General features: G+C 45.9%; 1 protein-coding gene and 1 pseudogene across 1 annotated transcript; both read left to right on the forward strand.

The window, feature by feature from the left end:
- Positions 1 to 426: 426 nt before the first annotated feature.
- Positions 427 to 14480, forward strand: Znf10 (zinc finger protein 10). Its single transcript, XM_047561984.1, has 5 exons — positions 427 to 566; positions 1333 to 1410; positions 6520 to 6646; positions 6992 to 7087; positions 12348 to 14480. Exons 2-5 carry the CDS (start codon positions 1378 to 1380, stop codon positions 13793 to 13795), a joined length of 1704 nt encoding a protein of 567 aa, XP_047417940.1. The 5' UTR covers positions 427 to 566; positions 1333 to 1377; the 3' UTR covers positions 13796 to 14480.
- On the forward strand, positions 13815 to 19886 carry LOC124991535 (diablo IAP-binding mitochondrial protein-like; annotated as a pseudogene).
- Positions 19887 to 21420: the final 1534 nt, after the last annotated feature.

A 21420-nucleotide genomic window follows, 5' to 3' on the forward strand; every position in this document is an offset into this window, starting at 1 on the left:
TGACAACATGGGCGAGCTTTGAAAACCTCATACTAAGTGAAATAAATTAGACAAAATGACAAATATTGTCGGATTCCACTTACATGAATATCTAGAATGGCAAATTTGTAGATAAAGGTTGTTAGGGACTATGAAGAGGGAGGATGGGGAACTATTAACTGACAGATACGAAGTTTGTTTTGAGCAGTGAAAAGCTGTGGAGTTAGTGGTGATGGCTGCACAACATTGTGGTTGTAATGCCCCTGAATTGTATGCTGGAATGCAGCTGCAGTGGCAGATTGTCACTTATATTTCACTGCGATTTTAAAAATCATGTAATGTACCAAAAGCCATTGAATTGTGTACTTTAAATGAGCGAATTATATGGTATAGGAGTTGCATCTCAATAAAGCTCTTTAAAAAACCCAAAGATATAGTAAAGACGTCACAACAAGTGCTGCGAGAATTTACAGCTGTAGGACCCCATTACCACCAACGTTGAAGAACATCTTCAGGGAGAACGGAGGTGAGATCAAATGGAGATCTGGACCTGTACCAAGGAGTGCAGACCCTGCAGTGGTAAATAGGTAAGTGCAAGATGTTCTACTTAATATGTAAGTTATCTCTAGGAGGAAATTGACCACGTGAGTTTCCTGTCACTGTGTAACAAGTACCAGGTGCCTGGCGTCTTCAGACAGTACTTGGCTCACAGTTCTGCAGCCCCACGTGGTAGGGCTGTGTCCTCTACTGCAGGTGTCTGGAGGCCAAGGCTGGGGACACACAGGCCTGAGTGCTCACCTCAAGGCTGTGGCAGGTTTCAGTTTCTTGTCTGTCCCCCATGGAGACTGTGGGCCAGATGCTGCTCTCAGCTCCCGGGAGCTGCACTTCCCTCCTCGAGCCACTGGCTCCTCACGTCCCTGTGCATTAGTCCACTGCCTTCTGTGACCAGTTGGAGGGACTTGTTTCTTATTTCTAAAGTGCAAATGTCAGGTCAGGTTTTATTTTTTGCTTTTTACATCAAAAGAGTATTTGCAGGGCTGGGGAGATAGCTCAGCTGGTAGAGTGCTTGCCTTGCAAGCACAAGGCCCTGAGTTCGATCCCCAGCACCGCAAAAAAAAAAAAAAAAAAGGATTTGTAGTGGTAGGTAGAACTATTCAGTTCCAAATAAGCTTTAGTATGGCACCCCAGAGATTAAGGGGTCCCTTTTATGTAACCCTGTGTCCCTAATCTTGGGAAGTTTCAGGCCCCGTGTGTTACTTTTCTGGATCGTAGGTCTTTGACACTTTTGCACAGACAGTTGGAGAGTCGGCACCCTTGTCTCATGTTTCTCTTTTCCCCAACTTGATTTTTCAGGACTCCCCTGTTGCTCAGAAAAGTGTTGCTAAGAACAAGGAGGGCATGGAGGCTGCGTTGCTGCCTGCCTGGTCCCAGGTATGTTGTGCTGCTTTCTTTGTTGCCCAGTTGGGAACCTCTCTGCCAAGGTTCTGACGCCCTGTGCCCTGGTCTGGAGGAGGTTGCATCTTAGACTGTTCTTCAGGAGACCAGGAGTGTTCGTCTGCTTTCTTTGTAGACGTAGTTTTGTTTCCTTTAATACAAAACGAACACAAGTGGAACACCTGGGCTGGAGTCTGGTGGAATGCTCTTTCATCCACAGTAGTCGTTGAACCCGCAGAGGTCTCCTTCCAGAGGTTATGAAGAGGTAGCGTGTTGGTGCCTCACACAGGCTTCCCTGGTCCTGGCTGTCCAGGTGTGCTGCTGTCTGTATGAATTCCTCAGTGGGGAACTCCTGTTTGAAACATCTCAGGACAGCACAGGTCATGATCAAAGGGAGAAAACTCCACTAAGGCACAGCCCAGAGACTTGGGGACGCACCCTCTGGGAGCATGCTTTATGTAGGTGTGGACAGGTGATCCAGGGGAGCAGACCAAGAGCAGAACGGATGTTCCTTGACCTCTCTGGAGGGCTCAGCCCTGTACTAGAATGCTTTGGGCAGGTGTTTGGTGTGTACATTTAACACAAGGAGCTTTGAATAATTTTAAAATTCTGGAAAAAACTTGAAGTGACATTTATACCAAGACATTAAGAATGATTTATGAACCAGATGCAGTGGTGCATGCTTGTAACCCCAGTGGCTTGGGAGACTGAGGCAGGAGGATTGAGAGTTCAAAGCCAGCCTCATCAAAAGTGAGGTGCTAAGCAGCTCAGTGAGACCCTGTCCCTAAATAGAATACAAAATAGGACTGGGAATGTGGCTCAGTGGTGAGTGCCCCTGAATTCAATCCCTACCCACCCCCCCACACCAAAAAAAAAAAAAAAAAAAAAAAAGAATGATTTTGATTATCCACATAAGCATGAAGGAAGTGGTTTTGTGAATACCCAGAGTTTTGAGAAAGCAGGGCCTGTTTGAAGAACTGAAAGCAGCTCTGAGGGGAGAGTGGGCAGTGTGGGCCTATGCCTGACTCTGCCATCCCCTAGGAAAGGCCTAGCAGCAGAATTGGCACAGGTCAGTAATTGGCAAGTTGGTAGAGCTGAGGGGCTTCAGAGCAGGTGAGACGTCAGTGGTGCTGCTGAGAAACTAGGCTGCATTCTGAAAAACAAGTTAATGAGAAATCACAGTGGCTTTGGTCTTAACCTCTAATGGAAATTTTCAGTGGTAGAAAAAGTAGTTTGATAGTTGGAGTAGAAGTGCATAAAAACTGTTTTTGCATTGTCTGTTGAAGGACATTTGGGTTAATTCCAGTTTGGGGCAGCTATCAGTAAAGCCCTTTATTGTTTCTTACACATTTGCATGTAGGTTTTTGTGTGAGCCTGTTTCCATTCTCCTAGTATTTAACCAAGAGAAGGACAGGTCAAATGTTCCCCGGAGGCCCTGTGTTGTTCTTGAGCTTGGTGTGTTGCGGGCAGTGGGACCTTTAAGAGGAAGGGCCGTTAGAGCTGGAGGTCCCTGTGCACTGGGGTGGGCCCTCGCAGGGGATTGTGGGGCCCTGGTCTCTGGTTCTCTCTTCTTGCACCCACCTCGCCATGGGTCTCCAGGTCTCCACTGCCACACATCCCGCCATGAAACACTGTGCCTCCGCAGGGCCAACCGGCATGGGCCTCCAGAAGGGAGAGCCAAAATGAGCCTGTCCTGTTTTTAACTTGATTACTCGTGTATTCTGTTAGAGTGAGAGCCAGCTGACACAGGCTATGTGGTATTCTGTTAGAGTGAGAGCCAGCTGACACAGGCTATGTGGTATAAGGAAGTCTAACTGAAAATGAGCAACGCTTTCCCACAGTGGAGAGCAGCAGTCGCTCCACAGCCTCACCAGTGTTTGGTTTGAAAATTTACCCTTCCTAAGAGGTGTCCGGTGTCTTGCTGCGGTTTTAATTTCCATTTCCCTGATGAATATAACCTTGGGCATCTTTTCTTGAGTATTTAACACATTCAGTGAAACGCTTTAGTCTTTTGTTCAGTTTTTAAACTGGTCTGTTTACTTACTATTGAGTTTTGAGAGTTCTTTATCTTTTTTTTTTTTTTCTGTACTGGGGGTGGAATGCAGGGCACTCCGCACTGAGCTACACACCAGCCTTTTTCATTTTTTTTTTTATTTTGGGGAAAGGGTTTCACCAGGCTGGCTTCAAACTTGTGATCCTCCTGCCTCAGCTTTTGAGTAGCTGGGATCACTACATCACCTGGCTTGGGCAGTGTCATTTGAAGAAAAAAGCATTTTAATTTTAGTGGTCTACTTTATCAGTCTGTTCTTTTATCAATTATGTTTTGGTGCTACAGCTAAGAACCTTCCAAATAACCCGAAGTATAGAGATTTTCCTCCAGGTTTTATTATAGAAGTGTCAGAGACTTCCGTTTTGTATCTTGGTCTAGTTTTTGTGCCATCAGTACCTGCCCCTCTCTGCCCTGGTAGGTGACTGACCAGAGGTCTGTGTTGCCTGGCACTGAGTCCTCCAGCTTCGCCGTCCTGGCGGCACGCTTCAGGGCGTGTCTCCTCCTGTGCTTTACTCTGCCCTCTCCAGGTCAGCAGATAGTGGAGGCTTCTGGATTTATTTTTTTTTTATTCCAGTTTGACAATTGTATGTGCAGATTCTTTATTAATATTGTTAGTAGTGCAATTAGATTTAAACGTGTCACTGTGTTTTTTATGTTTTCCCCATCCCAACCCCCATTCTGCCTTTTTTCGGGTGTTTTTTAGTATTTCATTTTAATTTATATTTGACTCTTTAGCAATGCATTTTTGTATTTTTAAAGAGTTGTTGTAGGGGTTAGAGTATACATATGTAATCTTTTATCACCTAGACTTAATTTTTATCACGACAGCTAAAATCTGGAAGCCTTTTGCAACACATGCATCCCTTGACTTTCATCCTGTGTGTGTGTGTGTGTTCTTACATATGTCAAAAAACCCCACTGGAAAATGTTGCAGTTTTACTTTCAACTACCACATATATGTTTTATAGTCATAAGTTTAATATTTTAAAAGTTTTTAAAAATTTAGAAATTTTAAATTTTAAAATTTAAAAGTATTTTAGTACATAAAAATATAAAAATTGTATTAATCGGTATCATGTAATGTTCAATTCTGTTATGTTTGAATGAACTTAAACATATTCATCTCAAACATTTATCATTTCTTTTTTTTTAATATTTTTAACTGTAGATGAACACAATATCTTTATTTTATTCATTTTTTATGTGGTGCTGAGAATCAAATCCAGTGCTAGGTGAGTGCTCTACCACTGAACCACAACCCTAGCCCCATTTATCATTTCTTTATGGTGAAAACTTTGAAAATCCTTTCTTCTAACTTTTTAAAAAAAATATTTATTTACTTAAGTACATAAATCCTATATGGCATTTTTTGTTGTTGCTCTTTATTTTGTTTTATGTGGTGCTGGGAATTGAACCAGTGCCTCACACGTGCTAGGCAAGCACTCTACCACTAAGCCACAACCCCAGCCCCTCTTCTAGCTTTTTGAAATGTACATTGTTGTTGTCTATGTTTCTTTATCCTATATCCCATATATTTTTGACATTAAGGGAAGAAAATCATTGCACTTACCCAGATAGCTACTGTTTTTGTGGTTCATCCTTCATTTCTAAGATTTTAGGTTTCTTCTGGCATTATTCACCTTTTGCCTGAAGAACAACCTTTAGCATGTCTTTCAGAGCAGATCTTCTGAGGACAAACTGTGCTAGTTTTACTTCATTTGAAAATGTATATTTTGTGGCATTTTTGAAAGATTTCCACAGTGGCACGTTCCTGTGATCCCAGCTACTCAGGAGGCTGAGGTTGGAGGATCACAAGTTCAATGCCAGCCTGAGGAACTCAGCAAGACACTGTCTCAAAAGAAAAATTTACCAAAAGAACTGGGAGTATAGCTTAGTGCCTATCGTGTGAAATTCTGGGTTCCATCTCCAGTACCACCAAAAGGAAAAAAAAGAAATCTTGTCTTGACATTTCTTTTGTTTCAGCATTTAAAAAGGAGCATATATTTTCCCACTGTCTTGTAATCTTCATGCTCTGATGAGAAATCCTTAATCACTTAAATAGGTTTTTTTTGGTACCAGGGATTGAACCCAGGGGTACTTAACCACTAACCACATCTCCCAACCTTTTATTTTTATTTTGAGACAGGGTCTCACTAAGTTGCTTAGGGCCTCACTAAATGGCTGAGGCTGGCTTTGAACTTGAGAGCCTCTTGCTTCAGCTTCCTGAGCTGCTGGTATTGTAGGTGTGTGCCACTGTGCCAAACTCCAGATAGATAGTTTTTCTATATATAATCAACACTTTTTTTTTTTTTTTGTGGTACTGGGGATCGAACTCAGGGTCTTGTACTTGCGAGGCAAGCACTCTACCAGCTGAGCTATCTCCCCACCTCCCCAACTCTTCTTTTTGATGAGGCTAGTAAAGTCCATTTTTGTATCTCTTGTTCCTTCATTAAATTGTTTTGCTGCTATTGAAATATAACCACCATCTTCTCTCTCTCTCTCTCTGTCTTTTTTTTTTTTTTTTTTTTGTGGTGCTGGAGATTGAACCCAGGGCCTTGTGCTTGCAAAGCAAGCACTCTACCAACTGAGCTATATCCCCAGCCCCACCGTCTCCTTTTTTATGCCTGTCAGCATTGAGGGAAAGTGTTCTGGGTGATCATTTGGTATCTTGAGATGTGGCTGAGTGGAGCCTCCTGAGCTGTATGGCGTGCTCGCCCTCTACTTTCCCCTGTTTCCTGCCTTGAAATAAGGTCCTAATTTCACATGCTATAAACAGTTTAACTTCTGATATCTGATTCTCCCTTCCATACTTGTTTTAAATAAGCTTGGTTTAAGTAAAAATATTTGTTCCTAACCTAAAGCACTATGCAGACATTGCTTTTGGATAGTAACTACCTAAGGGCCATTCTTTGTGAGCCTTGACTCGGATCCCTCAAAATAAACACTGCTCACTCCTAGAGTGAGTTGGTCCATCCTCTCCCACCCCGTGCTGTCAGCCTCTCCAAGGGAGGACAGATGTATTCATCTGGCTCAGTGCATATCTGTTTGATTCATAGACACTGGTGACCTTCAAGGACGTGCTTGTGGACTTCACGAGGGAGGAGTGGCAGCTGCTAGACGCAGCTCAGCAGGTCATGTACAAAGACGTGACACTGGAGAACTACAGGAACCTGGCGTCCCTGGGTAAAACTGACCTCTGCGCGTGATAAACTACGCACTGTGGTGATTTTGGCTCTTTATTGCTAAGTGGCTACGGACCCTGAAGCATTCTTCAGGTGTGGGGTGTGGGCTTGGGTTCAGTTACCCACTTCCTTTAGGGCATAGAGCAGGTTTTTTGTACCCCTACTTTTGTGGGGGAAAAAATGGTTAAGTTTTTTAAAATGCATATTTCTTTTGCTAATTCTGCATCTTCACATTGTCAGTTTTCAGAGTAGCACCAGTGCTGTGGGAGTGTTGTGGGTTGAACCAGATTCTCTGTCGCCCTGAGCTCGCCCGCGCTTACCCAGGCCTCGGTCTTTCCCTGAACAGGGCACCACCTTCCTAAACCAGAGGTGATTCTGCAGTTGGAGAAAGGGGAAGAGCCCTGGCTGGTGGAGAGGGCAGCTCACCAAGAGGCGCACCCAGGTGAGCACCAGGCAGAGTTGCCACGATGACGTCCTCGTGACCCGAGGGTGACAGGCTCGGAGATGAGCTCGGGCACTCCACAGGTCCTCGCTTCTGAGAGAGGGCTCCTGCTTCCAGTTGTTCTGCATTCCTGGCATGCTTGTGTTTTCATGCAGAGACCGAGGCGCCGCAGTCTGCTGACACTGTCTTCCTGTTGGCATCTTGATGAGCTCCCCCCGCCTCTTTTCTTTCTCCTGTGGCACCTCCACATAACTCAGCTCTTCCCTGTGTGCTGGCCAGTGGAACTGTCCCCTGCCAGTGTTCTGAGCGTTTGTAAACTGCTCCAGAGGCACTCAGGCTCCTGCTGGCTCGACTCCCTCCATTCCAGAAGTGCTGCTCTGGGACCTCTTCCCACTGTGATAACTCCGTACTTAATGTTTTTCAGCGCACTCATGTATTTTAATGTCAGTATCCCTAAAGTACAAATTGTTGTGCAGCTTACAAAGATGATTTCTTTTCCCAATTCCCTGTGTATATCTGTGTACAGGGAAATCGGCCTCTGAGTTAGAAATAGGAAGTTGGGGCTGGGGAGATAGCTCAGCTGGTAGAGTGCTTGCCTCACAAGCACAAGGCCCTGAGTTCGATCCCCAGTACCACAAAAAAAAAAAAAAAAAAAAAAAAAATAGGAAGTTGTCTGCTCCCCCCGTCTGCCCCTGTGTCCTTTGTAAAACGTCTTTTCTGTCCTCTGAGCTCATGCTCTGGTGTTCTTCCCCTCACCATCCCATGTGTTGCTGTCAGTCATACTACAGATGAAGTGCTCCTCGCCAGGCAGAGGGCCAGTGCACATGTCGGGGGCTCCATGTAGGCTCTCATAGGACATCAGCTTCCCAAACCCATTGGATTCCCATCATGTTGGAAAGACCTGTTTCTCCATCTCTTCTCCAGTACCTGATAGGCCCACATGGCAGGCATCTCCTCTATCCTGGAGATTAGTGCTCTATCTGAAGTGCAGGTGGCAAGATGTCTCTCATTCTGGAGGCTCTCTCTTCATGTTTCCTTTGCTGTGAAGAACATTTTTACCATTTGATTTTTACTGTTTGATACCATTCCATTTATTGATTCCTGATTTTACTTTTGCACTTTAGGAGTCTCATTGAGGAATTCAGTTTGTAACCCAACATGATGGAAATTTGGGCCTGCTTTTTCTTCTAGTAGGCACAGTTTCTCTGGTCTAATGCCTAGGTCCGTGATCCACTTAGAGTTGAGTTTTGTGTGGGGTGAGAGAGGTCTAATTTCATTTTGCTACATATGGATTTCCAGTTTTCCCAGCACATTTGTTGAAGGGGTTGTCTTTTCTCCAATGTATGTTTATGGCATCTTGTCTAGTATGAGATAACTGTATATATGTGAGTTTGTCTCTGTGTTTTCTTTTCTATTCCATTGGTTTCCATGTCTGTTTTGGTGCCAATACCATGCTGTTTTGTTACTGTAGCTTTGTAGTATAATTTAAGGTATGGTATTGTGATGTCTCCTGCTTCACTTTCTCACTGAGGATTGCTTTGACTCACTTGTGAGAACTTGATCAGTCAACTGCTTTGGGCCCTGGGAAGAAAGCTTTTTTTGTTTTCTTTTCTTTCTTGCTTTCTTATATTTCTTTTATTTCATGTTCCTTCACTCAGCAAGTTTTCCTAGATGTTAACTGACAAGTTTCTAAAAATAGCAGTCATTAACTAGATTCAACAGTTTAGATGTTTATTGGTAAAACAGTTTAGGTGTTTATTGATAATTTGTTATAAAATGAAATACTAAAACTCCATGTTCTCAGACACATGAAATTTTAAAAAATCTACAAGTCTCGGTGAACTTCATTATCAAAATGAGCAGTGTAATGAGTGATGCTTTAACAGAGGGACAAGAAGTGGACTGACAGGTGCTGCAGTTGACAGTGACGTGTTTACATTGCTGTCTGGATTTCCGGGTTCTGGTGAGGAGCGCACCCCGCTTATCTCCCACGTCACTCACAGAGCCCTTCTTCCCCAGTGTGTAACCCCTTCATGTCACAGTGTCCATTTTAGAATCTTGAGTTGCCATTTGTAGTTTGAAAAGCTGCTCTCTGAGATTCTCTGATGCCTTGGGTGACGGAAAGGGGACAAAGAATCATCAGGGCAATATAGAAAATGGGATCTAATTGTCATGAAAATTAGGATGTTGGGGGTGGGATTTACAAAGAAGTCAGCCAGGGATCTGGCTGGGCACAGAGATCATGTTCCTGGCATGTGTCTCCTAACGCTGTCATGACAAGGTACAGGCTGAGCCTCTAATCCAGAAAGCTGAATCCAGACCTCTCTAAAACCCGGAACTCTTTTTCTCCCCCCAGTACTGGGAATTAAGCCCAAGGGTGCTGCTCTATCACCTCACTACACCTCGGCCCTTTTTATTTCTTGTTTTGAGACGGTCTCGTTAAGTTGTCCAGGCTAGCCTCCAACTTTCAATCCTCCTGCCTCAGCCTCCCAAGTAGTTAGGATTACAGGTGTGTACATTGCCCCCACGTGACAAAACTGAAACTTTCTGAGCACTGACACAATGCCTTACTCTGTGACTATGTGTTGGTGTCAACATATAGGAATGTGACACAGTTTATTCAGTCCCCAAGGGAAGCAGGAACTCCCAGTCCCCTCAGCTGTGGTGTATCTTTTCTAGCTATGCCTGTGTTCCTTGCACAAGCACGTCCATGGAGTGCAACAAAATGTGCATCATCAGGATCATGAGGACAGGTTCCCAGTTCCCCACGAGGCCAAGATCTGTGCCTGTTGTTCACTGTATTTCTTCTTTACTCCCTACACTGTGGTGTAAAGGGTTTAAAATGTCAAAAAGGCCTGCAGATGCCCTTGATAATGGTGATAAGAAAAAGTGCAAGCATTTGGGTCTTTCTGTAGCTTAGAAGGTGCTGCTTGAGAAACTGGACAGCAGTTTAAGTGTGAAACGTCTGAAGGAACAGAAAGATGAACTGGTGAATTCCATGCTAAAGTAGCGAACAGAAGGAAAAAAGCTTGAAAAATAGGGAGAAAATTTAAAATGCATGAAGCCAAAAATGAAGATGTCTGCAGTGTATCAGAAGAATCAAAAAGATGATCCATCTCAGTGAGCACATGCCACATAATGGTGTGCTCATCTCAGTAAACCGGAAATTCAGGGGAACCGTGGATATTCAACTGGTTGGTTACAGAAATTAAGGAAAGACAGGGACACATTTTTAGAGATTGGCAGTGATAAAGCGTCTACTGATGCCCAGGCAGGGGGAAGTTCCCAGAAGAGCTGGCCAAGGTTGGCACTGTTGGAAGCTGTCACTGTCCTGGTGTCAGAACCAAGTCTGTCATGCTGACTGCACCAGGAAGAAGCCCCTGCAGGACCCGGGCCCCAACAGAACCAGGGCTGGGATGTGCTGATGAGCAACTTGCTCAGCACTCTGAGCACAGACCTGTGTGAGGGACAGAAGCTCCAGCACTCCCTGTTTTAAAGGAGCTGGTTTCTTGCTGGGCCATTGTTATGCTAACAGAAAGGCTGGGATTGCCAGGAATGATTTTCTGATGGGTTTCATAAGCTTTTTGTGCCAGTGGCTCAGGATCACTTGGGGAAGCTGCACGGGTTTCACTGCAGGACGTTATTCTTCCTTGGTAAGCATGCTGCTCATTCTGTGGAGACTTGTTAGAAACAGTGTTTATGCCAAGCCCTTTTCCCTAAATGTGACTGCATTGATCCAGCCTGGGGGCCGCAGTGCCCTTAGATCACTGAAGAGTGAGTGTAAGCGCACCCTCCTGAGCATATGCTGATGGCCATGAACAGAGAGGCGTGGCGTGTCTTCCAGGGAGTTGAGCAGGAGACTGCCATGCGCATTGTGTATTTTTTTACTCTTACTGGCATGCGGTATTTTTTATTCTTAGTCATGTGTGAAGAAGTGTAAGAAATTGATTGTGGCAGTACAGATTCAGTCAGGACAGTGGCAGTGCCACGCGACCACAGGTGTCCCCAGGGTGCGGAGACAGTCACGCCTATGTCGCTTGCCTGCTTGCTCTCTTCCTTCTCTTCCCTTCTCCACCACAGTGCTATGTTCCCACCCCTTCTTATATTTTATTTCAATATATGGTCTTGCTAGTTGCCCAGGCTGGCCTTGAACTTGGCGATACTCCTGCTTCAGCCTCCTGGACACCTTTGTTTTCTGATGGTTCAGTGTATACAAACTTTGTTTCATGCACAACATTATTAAAAATATTGTATGCTAAGCATGGTGGTGCATGCCTGTAATTTAGTGGCTTGGGAGGCTGAGGCAGGAGGATTGCAAGTTCAAGTTCAACCTTAGCAACTTAGTGAGACCCTGTCCCAAAAAATAGGGCTAGGAATGTGGTTCCGTTGTAAAACACTCCTGGGTTCAATTCCCAGTCCCTCCTCTTCAAAAAACTCAAATAAGAAAATTAACTTATAAAGAGTAGAGGTTCATCTTGGCTCATAGTTGTGAAGGTTTCAGTTAGAGCCAGCCAGGCCTGTGATGTGTGGTCGCTGGGGGTAGTATGCTTTGTCAGGAGCACATGGTAGAGCAGAACCACCACTTCAGCAGCCAGGAAGCAAAGCAGAAGAGACTGGAGTCCCCCTGTCCCCTCTAGGGCACACCATGACCTCAGGACCTCTCATGAGGCCCCCCCTTTCCCAGGCTCTGCCACCCCAGGACCTGTGTATGCACAGGATTCATGTCCTGTAATGGGGAAGCCTAGCAGCATGTGGACAGGTCAGGTCTTGTTCCTGCTGGGGTCAGGAAATGGGTGGCACCCTGTCTTTGGCATTTCCCTCTTCCTGCCATTGCATTTTTTATTTTTTTTTTCCTTTTGTATCAGGGATTGAACTCAGGGGCACTGGACCACTGAGCCACATCCCCAGCCCTATTTTGAATTTATTTAGAGACAGGGTCTCATTGAGTTGCTTAGCGCCTCACCATTGCCGAGGCTGGCTTTGAACTCACCATCCTCCTGTCTCAGCCTCCCAGCTGCTGTGCACCCCTGTGCCCAGCTGCCAGTGCATCTCGATCCCAGTAGTTGTGCACAGACCGCATCTCCCCCTCATTGTGGTGTTTCTTGTGTCTGTAGCGTGGTGTTTTGTGGCTTACTGCACTTTCCCCTCTCTTGCCCCCACGTTGAAGCCAGCTCTGTGCACCTCTTCCATGTTCTGAGTCCACGTACAACCATTCCTAACCTGATACTTTAATTGAAGAAAACTTTTTAATTTCTTTCAGATTTGGAGACTACAGTTGAAATTAAGTCGCCAGTTTCCAGTAAGAGTATTTCTAAAGATAAAAAATCCTTTGGCATTAAAGTGGAAGGAATGGCAAGGAATGATCTCTGGTATCTGTCACTAGAAGATGTGTGGAAACGTGAAGACCAATTGGGCAAATATCAGGAGAACCAAGAGAGACATTTGAGGCAAGTGGCCTTCACCCCAAAGAAAGCCTTTTCTCCAGGCAGGGTCTGTGAGAGTGGTAAGTACGAGGGCAGCTGCCTCCTTCCTGCTCAGCTGGTGCTGAGAGAGTATTTCCACAAACGGGGCTCAGATGCCAGAAGCGCGAAACATGACTTGGCATTTAGGGGGCATCAGGAGCACTGCACAGGTGGCAGTGGCCAGTGTGGCCAGGCTTTCTGCAAAAACATCCATCTGATTGAGTTTGCGAGAACTCACCCGGGGGGCGAACCCTGCAAGTGTCCTGCTGGCAGCAATCCTCTGGCTCCTGGGGCGTCCCTCCGCATGTCTCCAGGCTCACGCAGGGAGAAGCCCTATGAGTGTAAGGAGTGTGGGAAATTCTTCAGCTGGCGCTCCAACCTGACCAGGCACCAGCTCATTCACACTGGAGAGAAGCCCTTTGAATGTAAGGAGTGTGGAAAGTCCTTCAGTCGGAGTTCCCACCTTATTGGGCATCAGAAGACTCACACTGGGGAGGAGCCCTATGAGTGTAAAGAGTGTGGTAAGTCCTTCAGCTGGTTCTCCCACCTGGTCACCCACCAGAGGACACACACTGGGGACAAACTGTACACATGTGGTCAGTGTGGGAAGTCCTTTGTCCACAGCTCCAGGCTCATTCGACACCAGAGGACGCACACAGGAGAGAAGCCCTATGAGTGCCCTGAATGTGGGAAGGCCTTCCGACAGAGCACGCACCTCATCCTGCACCAGAGGACTCATGTCCGAGTGCGGCCCTACGAGTGCAGTGAGTGCGGCAAGTCCTACAGCCAGAGGTCCCACCTGGTGGTGCACCACCGGATCCACACTGGACTCAAGCCTTTCGAGTGCAAGGACTGTGGGAAGTGTTTTGGTCGCAGCTCACACCTCTTCTCACATCAGAGGACACACACTGGAGAGAAGCCTTATGAGTGTCACGACTGTGGAAAGTCCTTCAGCCAGAGCTCTGCCCTCATTGTGCACCAGAGGATCCACACTGGGGAGAAGCCCTACGAGTGCCGGTGTGGGAAGGCCTTCATCCGCAAGAACGACCTCATGAAGCACCAGAAGACCCATGCTGGAGAGGGGGCCTACAGGTGTCAGCGGTGCGGCCTCACTCTCGGCCAGCACTCTCCGTTTGTCGTCCATCAGATAGCACATACCGGGGAGCAGTTCTTCACCTGCCGTCGCTGTGGGACTGCGCTCGCGGGCAGCTCTACCCTTACTCGCATTCCAGACAAGGCATACTAGAGGAGCATGTGCTGACGTGATGACGGTAGGCATCCTTCTCCAAGAGCAGGGACGGCATTTTGCTTTGGAGAACACCTGGAGAGAAGCTGTACAAATGAATATGTGCAGAGCGGGTACAGTGGCCAGGCCCGTGATCCTGGCTACTCTGGATGCTGAGGCAAAAGGATTGCAAGTTCAAGACCAGCCTCAGCAACAGCATGACCCTTTCTCAAAATAAAAAATAACTAAAAAGGGATGGGGTTGCAGCTCAGTGGTAGAGCACCTTTAGGTTCAATACCTGGTACCACCAAAAAAAAAAAAATTGGTCCTGGAGTAGGAAAACGTCCACCAATTTCATTTCAGTACACAAGTCGACTTTTCTGGAGCATTGTCGACCAAACCCTAAGTGCTGGCCTAGGAGGAGCTGTGAGGGGAGTTGTTGGGGATGATCCAGCTTCATCACTGTCTTCAGAAAGAGAAGAGATGAGCGGGGCTGTGTAGGGAGGGTCTTTCTAGAAGGAGAGCCGCCATGCTGCTGCACTGAGCTGGAAGGATGCACTCCTGTGCGCCAGGGTGCTGCTCACCACGTGCTGTCTCTGGACCCTCAGTGGTGCTCCCTAAGGTTGGTGTCTTGGCTGGGCCACATTTTGGTTAGCAGCCAGGAAAATGCCTCTCATGTCAAACAATAAAGAACACATTTACACTACCAGTGATACTACCCATTTTTAAATGTATTTGCACGTGGACAAAAATTGAATGGAAAGACAAGAAAAATGTAAGTGAATGGGCAAAACTGATTTCTTAGCTATGGGGATTGTGAGCTTTGTAGTCTATTCAGTGTTGCTGAAATAATTGTTAAGACATCTTAAAGTGTTGAGAAAGGACATCTAGTTTCTCCTATATCCAGGAAGCTTGAGAAGGTTCCTATTAATTCTAACTTGTTTGGGGCCATAGAGTTCCACTTTTTGCAAAATGGTGCTGAAGGTTTCTAAGCATTTTAAAGTGCAGCAGTTCTCTGGATGTGGAGACTTAGAGGAACATTGGCATTTGGATACACAAGGGAGGGTTGCCACTGGATCAGGATCAGGAACCTGGGCAATGTGCAGAGCACATGTGCGCACCAGACAAACCCAGCACTGCCTGAGTCTTTTCCCTTTGTAGAGTAGAATTCATGCCTGAGGGCATAGACTTGAGCTGGACTGCCCAGGGTAAAATCCCACCTCTGTCCCTAACCAGCTGGTGCTCTTGGGCATCTGCTTGGCTTCTCTGTGCCTAATATGCACACAGCCTCCCAGCAAGCTGGAGATGAGGGTAGCACGCACCTTGGGTCATTGAGGTGAGTGAGAGTGTGTGTGGCAGCTTCAAAGAGTGCCTCACATGTGCCAAGCTCTTTGTGACCATTACTGTGATTGTTAATATCATTGCCCCACCAAATGTCACTTGTCACTTAGTTTACATGTGCTTGTTGCTTCCTCAGTTCTCACTTGCCTTCCGCTCATGCATGCTTTTCCCTTTTGCCTACGTCAGAACTTACCTGTGAAAATCACTGACAATTAGTGGGATTATGGTTTGATTCCTGAGGCTTAGTAAACAGCTTTTAATATTGTATGCAAAATTGTTTTGCTGGTACAGAGGACTTCTAGGGAGAAGACCCCAACCTTCAGATGCTCTGGTAAGTCCATGACCCAAAATAGATTCAGGAAGAGGATCTGTTTTAATTTTCTGTTTCATTGTATAAATGAATCTTGTGTGTGTAGTGTGAAAACTGTCGAAATCAAAGTGAAGTAGTTGTGTCAACCCTAACAAAAAAATAAAGCCACGAGGTTGTGAAGGAAGAGCTGTTATGCACTATTGCCTGGTAGCAGCTTTGATAAGACAACCAGAGAGCCTCATGTGCACTCAAAGGCCACAAGGATTCGCACAGTGACCCTTCACAGGGACCCCTGCCCAGCAGCTGTGCTCAGCCTCGGAGTGACATCACCTTGCTTATTCGTACCTGATGTCCTTGTTTTTGCCTTTAAAACCTTCCCCTTGCTGCCACCTGTGAGGGCACCCACAGTTCACTGTGATACACGTTTTTCCTATTGCAGTGCTGTTCCCAAGCAAAATTTGATTTTGCGTCACTTGTCACTGTGCTCTCAGTTAACAGTGGGGGCTGACCATGGTTTGCCATTGTATAGCATAGATGAAGTTCAGTGGTTGACTGCTGAATACTAGTATTGCAGAGACAAGCAGACTGTGATCTCCTGGGAAGAACTAGGATGATGGCTGGAATCAGTCTTGTAAAGGAGCATGGCACCTCCTAACCTGTGCTCCTCACGATACAGTGGGGAGAACACAGTGGTGGCAGAGCCAGTGAGATCCAGGCTGATCGTTTCTCCATGCTGTTCACACACAGTGTGCTCCTGTCAGCAGTTTTCATTACGACCGGGCTCTTCATGGGAGTATGAGTAGCCCCACATATTCTGATACGTGTGGCTGGTATTCCTCAGCTATTGAAGGAGGACACTACTAATAGCTACAACAGAGGGCTGCTGTGTGGACTGAGGTGAAATGCTAGCAGCACTTGGTGCCTGCACATAGTAGGTGCCGTTTGTGAGAGCTGTGCATAATTCTGTCAACCCCCCAAGGACCTCGCCTGACAAGCATCTGGCTGAAGTGTTGCTTTCAGCAGTGCATCATATGCAAAATAAAGAATGTACCCTAGCAGAGCAGTCATGTGGCATAACCGTGGCACGGGATAGTACGTACCCAGAGGTCTGACAGCTTAGGAAAGTGCTGGTCCTGCCAGCACAGTGAAGAGAGCTGGAGCAGCGTCGGTGTGAGCAAGCGCAGGTGCCGAGGGAACGCCTGGTTAGACAGCAGGTGGTGCTGCCCAGATGAGGGGCATGTGGGAAGGCTGATGGCAGGTAGCCTACCTCTGGGAGAACTCAAGTTGCTCCTTTCATTCTTTTAATTTTTCTATTCTTGCCAAAGTGTTCTTGAGGAACATAAGCTATTTTTAGAATCAGGAAAACAGACCCTTCAGTGATGGAATTTTTTTTTTTCTCTTCAGAAACTCATATTTAAGTAATCTTGATGAGGAACTTGAGCAAGGCCACAGGATACAGGGTCACTTTCCTGTCCTGGCAGTGAAAGGTAGGAAGGAAGTCGGCTCCTGAAGCCGCTTGTGCCACAGCAGAGGCATGCACTGTTCAGGTGTCCAGGGGAGCAGGCGCCTTCTGTAGTCAGTGAGGGATGCTGCTGGAAGAAGGTGCGCAGACAGCATGGCAGGTGTGGGGGGTAGGAGCCGGTTGTGCTCCTGTGGAGCGCCTTCCTAGCTGTGAGGGGCTGGGCTCAGTTCCAGCACCACATTAAAAAAAAAAGGGTGTCCCTGCCATGCCAAGGTTGGGAAGCTCTGTTGTGCTTCAGAGTAATCTTTAGATTTAGAGGCATTTGTGTGGAAATTGACAAACTAGTCAAACATTTATATGGCAATGAAAAACCAAAGAAAATTTCTGAAAAAGAACAAAGTTGATTCAAGACCAGCTCGAGCAGCTTGGTGAAAATAAAGAGAGGCTGCAGACATTGCCCAGTGGTGAAGTGCTGCCTAGCCATGTGCAAAGACCTGGTTCAAGACACAGTTGTACCAAAACGAACAAAACAACAAAAAACAAGTGTAAGGGCTGCACTACCTAATTTCAAATCTTTACTATAGAACTATCTTAATAAGCACTATTTATTATTTGTATCAACATAGGTGTAGATCCATAAGATATAGGACATGAAGTCTAGAAGTCAGTCTACACATTATTCAAGTTTTGAATAATGTTCAATAATTTGATGTAGGGAAGAGTGTTTTCAATGAATGCTGCTAAATAACTGGATACTTGTATGGGGGCAGAGAAAGACTCCCCTTACTTATAGGTACACAGAAGAATTAACATGGAATTCATTCCAGACCTGAATATGAAAGCTGACATTGAAGGTGTCGAGGAAAAATATATATGATAATAGTGTAGGCAAAGATTTCTTAGCACTGAAAGCACAAATTTTACATAAAACTAAAAAAATGGAACAACCAGGCACAGTGGCACACCCTGTAATCCCAGCAACTCAGGAGCCTGGGGCAGGAGGATCACAAGGCCAGCCTGAGCAATTTAGCAAGACCCTATCTTAACATTTTAAAAAGGGCTGAGGATGTAGTTCAGGTGGAGCTGGGTTCCATTTCTAGCATGGATGTAGCCCTGGGTTTCTTCCCAGAATGAAAATGACTTTAGCTCTTGGGTATCGTGGCACATGCCTGTGATCCCAGAGAATCTGGAGACTGAGGCAGGAAGATTGCACACTTGAGGCCAGCCTCAGCATCTTAGGGAGACCTTGTCTCAAAAAGGGCTGGGTGTAGCTCAGTGGTAGAGCACCCTTCGATTCAATCCCCAGAACTACAAAACTAACAGCCAAGACCCCAGCTGTTGGGGAAGCAGGGTGAAGGTGGGAATGCTCAGCAGGGGCCAGTGGATGGGAATCGTCACCAGCATCCCTCTGGTGACCTTCATCCTCAGGGTTTTGTGTCTGCAAGCCCAGTGGTGTTGGTGGCAGCCAGGCAAGTTAGTTCTGCCACCAGTGTTTGGGAACAGACCAAGTTGTGTTGCACACAGGCCAGTGGAGAAGCTGGAGTCAGAACGCTTCTACTTGGAAAATGACTGCTCTGAACAGTTACTAAATGCTAAAAGATTCAGGAAAAAAAGATCTGAATTTTTTCTAACATAATGCAAATAACTGGCTGCTGAATAAAAATAATATACAAAAGTGAGCCATAAGCTAGGAGTATATGTCACAAGGCATACATCTGATAAAGACTCCTAGCCAACATATAAAGAACCCTATAACTTAAGAATACAGCCCAACTGACTGTCTCCTGAAAGTGAGTTCCCCAAGCCCTGGGCTGTTTCTCCACCTGCCAGCCATGTCCCATCAACCAGCAGTGTCCTGCAGGGGGGTTGAGAAGGACCCCTGAATACAGACAGTGTTTGCCTGTTGCAGTTAATTCTAGGAAATAGTGTGTCAGAATTGGTAAGACCATGGCAGAAAAACAGTGGTGGCTGCATTTGGTGTAACCTTGTGTGCAGTTCCTGTTGCTCAGAAATTGGAGCCTCATTCTCTTAGTAACAGCATTAATGAAGAGGCTGTGTCTTTGGTGACAGCACCTCCATCTTTCTCTCTCAAACCACATATGAATTGATGGAAGCAATCACTGAATATACCATAATTTCTTTGTGCTGACAATATACAAATGATTTTAGGAAAAGGAGTTCACAGGAAGATGAAGTGTGGCAGGTGATCATAGGAGCCAGAGTTGAGATGATATTAAAACAAGAAGAAAAATAAAAAAATAAAACAAGAAGACTTGAAGCTGGAAACCACTTGGATGACCTCAGTTGGCTTTTCAGAGATGGCAGCAGGAGATGTGTGCCAATCGAGCAGATCAGGCCTCCAGAACTGCCAGGAATCCCATTCCGTTGGTGCACTCGTGGATGCAGGAGGTGTGCCAGCTCTCCCAGAAAGCAAAAACCAGGCTGGCAGAAGCACAAACAGGAGGGAAGGGACGAGAGGGCTGGCCAGGAACAGGAGGCCTCCTCCGTGGAGACTGAGGGCCTGAGCTGGCTGCCCTTTCTACCCACTCAGTGGGAAAGCAGAAGCGGATGCCCTCCACCCAGCACAGCACAACTGCACAGGGAAGAGGTGGCAGCCCCTACCCTGACCAGGCAGGCCAAAAGCCTTTGTGGGCTCTGAATGCCTGGCCCTTTCCCCTGTGGTCTCAACTTCTCCTGGACCTGCTGTCAGGCCTTGGGGTCTGTAAGTACCCTGTCTAATGCACCCCCACAGCATACCTGCTGTCTCATTTTTACCTTATGCCCAAAGCATTTCACCAGCCTGGGCCAGAGAGGAATCTTTTAGTCACTTCCTAAAGTTCAACAGCTATTTAGCCCCATATTCAATCTTACTCAGATTTTCAAATATGATTTAGTATTTTGATCCCTTCATAGGAATTTGAGTTTGTTAGGGAAGGGGAACCTGTCGGTTTTAGGATTTCTTTTTAAGCATACATTATACCTTCTCTGAAATGGCCTTACTACCAGCTTCGTGGATGGCTGAGGCCAGGGTCAAGAATGTGACTGTTAAGGGAGTGAATGCAGAGTGTTCAAATGGTACTCTCAACAGGACTTACTCTCAACATAGGCCTCCTGTCTTGTTTCTTGCCTTTGAATTTCTCTGTTGTACCTAAAGGAGAAGAATAATGTAACAATCCAAGTAGAAACTGCAAAATATTTTCTCATGCTTCATAAATGAATACATATGAGTGGTCAGTAAACACATGACAAGATTCTCAACATGAAGTGAAAATCCAAATCAGGAGGAGCTAGCACTTCACATCCAGGAGCATGACTAAGGAGAACCAGGTAGTGTTGGGAGTGGCAAGATGAGAACTGACATTGCTGGTGGAGCTATAAAATGGTTCACCCACTTTGGAAACCAGTTTGGCAGGTTCTCAAAATGTTACTACATGGCCCACCAAGTCCATTGAATTTCCCCAAGGGAATTGAAAAAAATGTCCCCTCAGGAACATGTAGATGAATGTTGAGCTCTGTTCACAGTAGCCTAAAACAGGAAGAAACACAAAAATAAGCAATGTGTGAATGAATAAGCAAATGCTGTTAAATATAATGGAATTCTAATCTGCCATAGCACCTAGCTAATGACACAGCCAACGGGACGGGTAGATCTAGTAAAGGAAGCAAGAGCAGCACAGACCATGGGACTGCCTTGTAATGGTCCACAAGATGGAGCCCAAGCCTCCAAAAGCAGATCCATACACGTCAGGCGTGGTCTGGGCTGGTGAGAAGGGACTAGTCAGGCTGCCCCAAGGAATTACTGGAGCTGTTCTCTTTTGGCCCTGTTGGTTCCTACTGGAACAGCACCCTTTAAATGGGTCCAATCTGTTGTATGTAAGTTTCACCTCAATAAAATTGATTTTTGAAATGTGTAGAAAACCAGGGTTTCAGGGCAAGGAGGACATCTGCAGCTGCAACTGAAGGCTCAGTCATGACAGGTGCTGGTGTTGGGAACCGAGGGACAACTTGACAGGAGGCAGCAGCGTGCTAGGCCCTTTCCACGGTTAGATGACTGCATTATTTGTATCAATCCTGTGAAGAATTAATATCATCCTCCCCATTCTATTGGGTTTGGAAATTTTAAGTAATTTGGCGAAATTCACAAAACTTGGAAATGGGAAAAGCTTCATTTGAAAACTAGCAAGCCAGGCAGAGTGGTACACACCTATAATCCCAACAGCTTGGTAGGCTGAAGTGGAAGGATTGCAAGTTCAAGGACAGCTTCAACAACTTATCAAGGCCCTGTCTCAAAATGAAAATGGTTAGGGATTTGTCTCACTGGTTGAGTGTCCCTGGGTTTAATCCCTGGTACCACCAAGAAATAAAAGTTTTAAAAAACTAGCAAGCTTGTGGCAGAGATCTGAAAAGATAGTGCCTGGTCCATAGTCGGGTGGTGGTATAAAACTACCTGTTTGGAGACCTGCTTATTGCTCTCCCCAGAGGCACATTCACCCAGACTAAGACTGTCCTATCCCCTGTTGTCATTTGGGACCA

This window comes from Sciurus carolinensis, chromosome 8 (assembly GCF_902686445.1).
Source record: "Sciurus carolinensis chromosome 8, mSciCar1.2, whole genome shotgun sequence".
Lineage (NCBI taxonomy): Eukaryota > Metazoa > Chordata > Mammalia > Rodentia > Sciuridae > Sciurus > Sciurus carolinensis.